Source organism: Tachysurus fulvidraco, chromosome 3 (assembly GCF_022655615.1).
Source record: "Tachysurus fulvidraco isolate hzauxx_2018 chromosome 3, HZAU_PFXX_2.0, whole genome shotgun sequence".
Classification (NCBI taxonomy): Eukaryota; Metazoa; Chordata; class Actinopteri; order Siluriformes; family Bagridae; genus Tachysurus; species Tachysurus fulvidraco.
In genome coordinates this window covers 1,902,821-1,908,694 of record NC_062520.1, presented here as the reverse complement: position 1 = coordinate 1,908,694, position 5,874 = coordinate 1,902,821, and the positions used below count along the sequence as shown (strand labels likewise).

At 47.3% G+C, this 5,874-nt stretch overlaps 1 protein-coding gene across 2 annotated transcripts in view; it reads right to left on the bottom strand.

Annotated features, from left to right (window-relative positions):
- zgc:163022 (putative ferric-chelate reductase 1) overlaps positions 1-5,874 on the bottom strand; it is a 17,838-nt gene continuing 11,964 nt past the window's right edge. Inside the window, exons 12-16 of one of the 2 annotated variants that reach the window (XM_027157613.2) lie at positions 2,952-3,043; positions 2,788-2,846; positions 2,527-2,664; positions 1,002-1,027; positions 1-899 (exon numbers count right to left, since the gene is read on the bottom strand). In XM_027157613.2, the coding sequence (XP_027013414.2) occupies positions 810-899; positions 1,002-1,027; positions 2,527-2,664; positions 2,788-2,846; positions 2,952-3,043 (405 nt within the window). In that variant the 3' untranslated portion in view covers positions 1-809. Of the gene's footprint in view, positions 900-1,001; positions 1,028-1,983; positions 2,665-2,787; positions 2,847-2,951; positions 3,044-5,874 lie in introns of both variants that reach the window. The other variant, XR_007140058.1, reaches the window with a different exon arrangement.

Genomic DNA, 5,874 nt, shown 5'->3' with positions numbered 1-5,874 from the left:
AAAATTTTAAAAGCTTTTAATATATTGATGATAAAAATAATAATCAGGTTACAGGATGAATATAAAACAGTTTTGTTCATAATATATGGATATGAATGTAGTATCTCATAAATATACAGAGCTCTATTCCATACAAAAAAAGGTACAAATGTATGTACACCGTTAGGAGAAAAGAAAGACTAGAGTGTTATTTTACCGCAACTTCGTAGCTGGTTTGTTCCTAAGACGGTTGTGCTTTCGTTTTTATAAATAAAAAAAATAAAGTGTTTGTGCAAAAATATAACAATTATATTAGTTTTTAACTTAATGAGCTTTATATTATGATGATAAATATTTGTGTTCAGGCAATAAGAGACACACACACACACACACACACACACACACACACACACACACACACACACACACACACACACACACACACACATCTTTTCCCTGATACTGATCTTCAGTTAGTTCTCTTATCAACCTGCACAGTTTTCTTCATTAGTAAGAGTAAGGTTCATCTGGTGAGGTAATGACTGTTTATAGCTGCTGTAACTTTAGTGATAACAGGAACTCACTCAGTTCAAATGTAACTATAAAGGTTTAAATATGATATAAGAAATGTTAAATGTTGGCAAGTTGTCGTGGTATATGTGGAATTAAATACTTGATAAGACAAAGACGCACAATCAGAGCAGAAGAATGATGCAGTTTAAAAAAATAATAAGAACGTTTAAGCGTATTAATAAACCCGATTAAAAACATCCTGAGATTTTAGTTAAAAAAAAGCTTCAGAATCGCCGACATCGTTTCCGTTTCCGTGATTATGCATTTCCGATTCCAACCAGCAGAGCCACCAGGAACGCCAGGTTTCCCACGAAGAACAACATCAGCAGAAGGACTCCTGTTCCCACCTGATCCATGAGGAGGAAATAAAAAGAACACAAAAACCACTCAGATGAAAGCTCTTTAAAATCGAGCAGAAATACTGAAGTACGACGATTTCACACACTCACCCCACTGCCACCGCTTTCAGACAGTTCTGAGGGAAAAACAGTTAATATCAGTTCATACATAATGTGTAAATGCATTGATTATCGATGTTTATTAATAAATACAATTAATAAGCTCAAATATTCACTTATTGGATATTATCTTCACAAAAAAGTTTATGGGTTTTATAATCTATTATGTAGCTATAGTAGTGAGAAAATTAAAATCGGTGTTTACTAAGTGCTAAAATAACATCGCTCTGGCTTGATAGTGTCTGATGATCAGTGTCTGATGATCAGTGTCTGATGATTATGAACTACAAGACAGCTTCACCTTCCAGTGATAATGATGCCTCCCTCCCAGATGCGGAGATGTGGTAACCTAGTGGTTAAGGTGCCGGACTACCAAACGGAAGTCTGTGAGTTTGATTCCCACGTCCACCAAGCTGCCACTGTTGGTCCTTAACCCTGCCACAAGGCCCTTGACCCTCAATTGCTCAGTTGTATAAAAATGAGATAAAATGTAAGTCGCTTGGGATAAGGGCATCTGCTAAATGATGTAAATGGAAATGCAAAGATGCGCTAAATGACTTCTATGCTTGGTTTGAGGTGCAGAACAACGTAGCGGCAAGGAAGGCCATACCTCCCCCCGACGATCAGGTTCTCTGTCTATCTACGGCTGACACGAGGAGAACTCTAAGCAGAGTTAACCCAAGGAAGGCTGCTGGACCAGACAACATTCCTGGCAGGGTGCTCAGGGAATGTGCAGAACAGCTAGTCTTCGCCGACATCTTCAACATTTCCCTGAGCAGTGAATGTTCCTGCATGCCACAAGACAACAACCAGCGTTCCCGTCCAAAAGAAATCTACAGTGTCCTGGTTCAATGACTACCGTCCTGCCACACTCACACCCATTGTAATGAAGTGCCCCCTTACCACTGGACCGCCTACAGTTCGCGTATTGTCGAAACCGATCAACGGCTCTCTTCATTTAGCCCTCACCCACCTGGACAATAAAGACACTTGCGTCTCTACTTCTTCCTAAGGCTGGGAAAGACACATCTCCCTCCCCTGATCCTGACGATGTTCTACAGAGGGACCACTGAGAGAATCCTGAGCAGCTGCATCACTGTCTGGTTTGTGAACTGCGCCGTCTCAGATCACAAAACCCTGCAGCCGATAGTGAGGAGCTGAAAAGATCATTAGAGCCCCCCCTTCCCTATCTAGGACTAACTTATAGCTCTGTCTTTGTTTTATGTAACACCACTTTGGCCACATGTTTACATGTCTGCCCCGCCCTTGTCTCATCCTCCCCGCCTCTGCACACCTGTTCCTCGTATGTTAATTGTCGTTAGTATTTAGTCGAGCCACATTGCCTTGAGCAGCGCGGAATCCTCTGATGTTGCCATTTGTCATCTTACGTCATCTGTTGTCTAATCTGTGTCCTAGTCTCTGTCCCTGTTTTGTGATTTTTATTTAATAAACCTAGTTTATTTTTAGGCTATCCTGCATTCGGGTCTGTTTTTATCCCCGTGTCGCTGACACTCACCTTTTTGTCTGAATCTGTGGTATATATCCTGACAGAGGAAGAGCAGCACTTCCCAGGCCACGAAGCCCCCCATCACCTTTGGCAGCCACTGAGACTCTGAGCTGTCGACCAGCAGCAGACCGGTGAAGATCGCAGCCACTGAGCACCAAACAGAGTGACGTATTAATCTCAGGTCAGTGTTAGTGTATAGAGACAAAATCATTTATGGCAGCGTGAAAAAAAGGACAGGAAGAAAAGAAAAAAAAAGAGTAGTGTTCTTACCTGCTAACACTTTAATGACTAATGCGTTGATGCCATGAACCCAGTTAAAGATAAATCTCCTGCAGAAAACAAATAATGATGTTATCTCTCTCTCTCTCTCTCTCTCTCTCTCTCTCTCTCTCTCTCTCTCTCTCTCTCTCTCTCTCTCTCACTCACTCACTCACCTCTGATCCTGTGGTGAGCAGCGGAACATGGCAACGATTGGCTGAGCAATACTGAGGATCATCACCAGACAGCCCAGGACTGGATGAGCTCCCTAAACACATACACACACACACACACACACACACACACACACACACACACACACACACACACACACACTCAAATATGTGGTGTTGTGTAGTGCCTAAAATGTAATATATACTGTGGTGTAGTGTGTAATATATTGTGTAGTGTGTAGTGTGTCATATATTGTGTAATGTGTAATGTGTAATATATTGTGCAATGTATAATGTGTAATATATTGTGTAGTGTGTAGTGTGTGATATATTGTGTAGTGTGTAGTGTGTAATATACTGTGTAGTGTGTAATATATTGTGTAGTGTGTAATATATTGTTAGTGTGTAATATATTGTGTAGTGTGTAATACATTGTGTAGTGTGTAATATATTGTGCAATGTGTAATGTGTAATATATTGTGTAGTGTGTACTGTGTAATATATTGTCCATGCATTCATACATCCATCTTCTACCGCTTATCCGGGGCCAGGTCGCTGGGGTAGCAGTCTAAGCAGGGACACCCAGACTTCCCTCTCCCCAGACACTTCCTCCAGCTCTTCTGGGGGAATACCGAGGTGTTCCCAGGCCAGCCGAGAGACATAGTCCCTCCAGCGTGTCCTAGGTCTTACCAGGGGCCTCCTCCCATTTGGACATGCACGGAACACCTCCCCAGGGAGGCGTACAGGAGGCATCCGGAACAGATGCCCGAGCCACCTCAGCTGACCCCTCTCGATGTGGAGGAGCAATGGCCTTACTCTGAGCTCCTCCCGAGTGACCGAGCTACTCACCCTATCTCTAAGGGAGCGCCCAGCCACCCTGCGGAGGAAACTCATTTCGGCCGCCTGTATCTGGGATCTTGTCCTTTCGGTCATGACCCAAAGCTCATGACCATAGGTGAGGGTAGGAACGTAGATCGACTGGTAAATAGAGAGCTTCGCCTTTCGGCTCAGCTCTTTCTTCACCACAACAGATCGGTATATCGACCGCATCACTGCAGAAGATACACCGATCCGCCTGTAGATCTCCCGCTCCATCCTTCCCTCACTCGTGAACAGGACCCCAAGATACTCCTCCACTTGAGGCAGGAGCTCTCCACCAACCTGAAGTGGGCAAGCCACCCTTTTCCAGCTGAGAACCATGGCCTCGGACTTGGAGGTGCTGATTGTCATCCCCCCGCTTCACACTCAGCTGCAAACCGTCCCAGTGAACGCTGAAGGTCCTGATTTGAAGCCCCTCCTTGAACCACCACCTTATTGTGGTCAAGGGGTTTGCATGCCTGAATGATCCTAGGAGCTATGTTGTCTGGGGCTTTCTGCCTCGGTAGGGTCTCCCAAGGCAAACAGGTCCTATGTGACAGGCCAGACAAAGAGCGGTTCAAAAACCTCTTATGAAGAAAATTAAAGCAAGGTCCGTGATGTCGCCCAGTATGGCACAACCGGCGCCCCACCCTGGAGCCAGGCCCAGGGTTGGGGCTCGCATGTGAGCACCTGGTGGCCGGGTCTTACACCACGGGGCCCGGCCGGGCCGATCTCCTGTGGGCCTACCACCTGCAGGAGAAACCATAGGGGGCTGGTGTGATGTGGATTGGGTGGCAGCCGAAAGCGTGAGCCTCGGTGACCCAATCTCTGGACACGGAATCTGACTCTAGGGACATGGAATGTCACCTCGCTGGGGGGGAAGGAGCCTGAGCTGGTGCGGGAGGTTGAGAGATACCGACTAGAGATAGTTGGACTCACCTCCAAAAACAGCTTGGGCTCTGGAACCCAACTCCTCGAGAGAGGCTGGACTCTCTACTACTCTGGAGTTGCCCGCGGTGAGAGGCGGTGGGCTGGTGTGGGCTTGCTTATAGCGCCCCAGCTTAGGAGCCATGTGTTGTAGTTTACCCCGATGAACGAGAGGGTCATTTCCCTGCGCCTTCGGGTTGGGGAGAGGTTTCTCACTGTTATTTGTGCTTATGGGCCAAATGGCAGTGTAGAGTACCCGACCTTCTTGGCGTCTCTGGGAGGGGTGCTAGAAAGAGCCCCGACCGGGGACTCCGTCGTTCTACTGGGGGACTTCAACGCTCATGTGGGCAGCGACAGTGACACCTGGAGGGGTGTTATTGGGAGGAATGCCCCCCCAACCTGAACCCGAGTGGTGTTCTGTTATTGGACTTCTGTGCTAGTCAGAGTTTGTCCATAATGAACACCATGTTCAAGCATAAGGGTGTCCATCAGTACACATGGCACCAGGACACCCTAGGTCAGAAGTTGATGATCGACTTTGTGGTTGTTTCATCTGTCCTTCGGCCATATGTCTTGGACACTCTGGTAAAGAGAGGGGCAGAGCTGTCAAACCTGGTGGTGAGTTGGGTCCGATGGCAGCTGGAGGAAGTTGGACAGACTAGGCAGACCCAAACTTACTGTAAGGGTCCGCTGGGAACGTTTGGCAGAGTCTCCTGTCAGAGAGATCTTCAACTCTCACCTCCGGCAGAGCTTCAACCAGATCCCGAAGGAGGTTGGAGACATTGAGTCCGAGTGGACCATTTTCTCCACCTCCATTTTCGACGCAGCCGCACGGAGCTGTGGCTGTAAAGTCTCCAGTGCCTGTCGTGGTGGCAATCCCCGAACCCGGTGGTGGACCCCGGGAGTAAGGGATGCCGTCAAGCTGAAGAAGGAGCCCTATCGAGCCTGTTTGGCTTGGGGGACTCCGGAGGCAGCTGATAGGTGCTGGAGGGCCAAGCGAGCTTCAGCCTGGGTGGTTGCAGAGGCAAAAATTCGGGTCTGGGAGGAGTTAGTGAGGCCATGGAGAAGGACTATCGGTTGGCCTTGAAGAAATTCTGGCAAACCTTCCGGCGCCTCAGGAGGGGGAAGCAGTGCCCTGCGC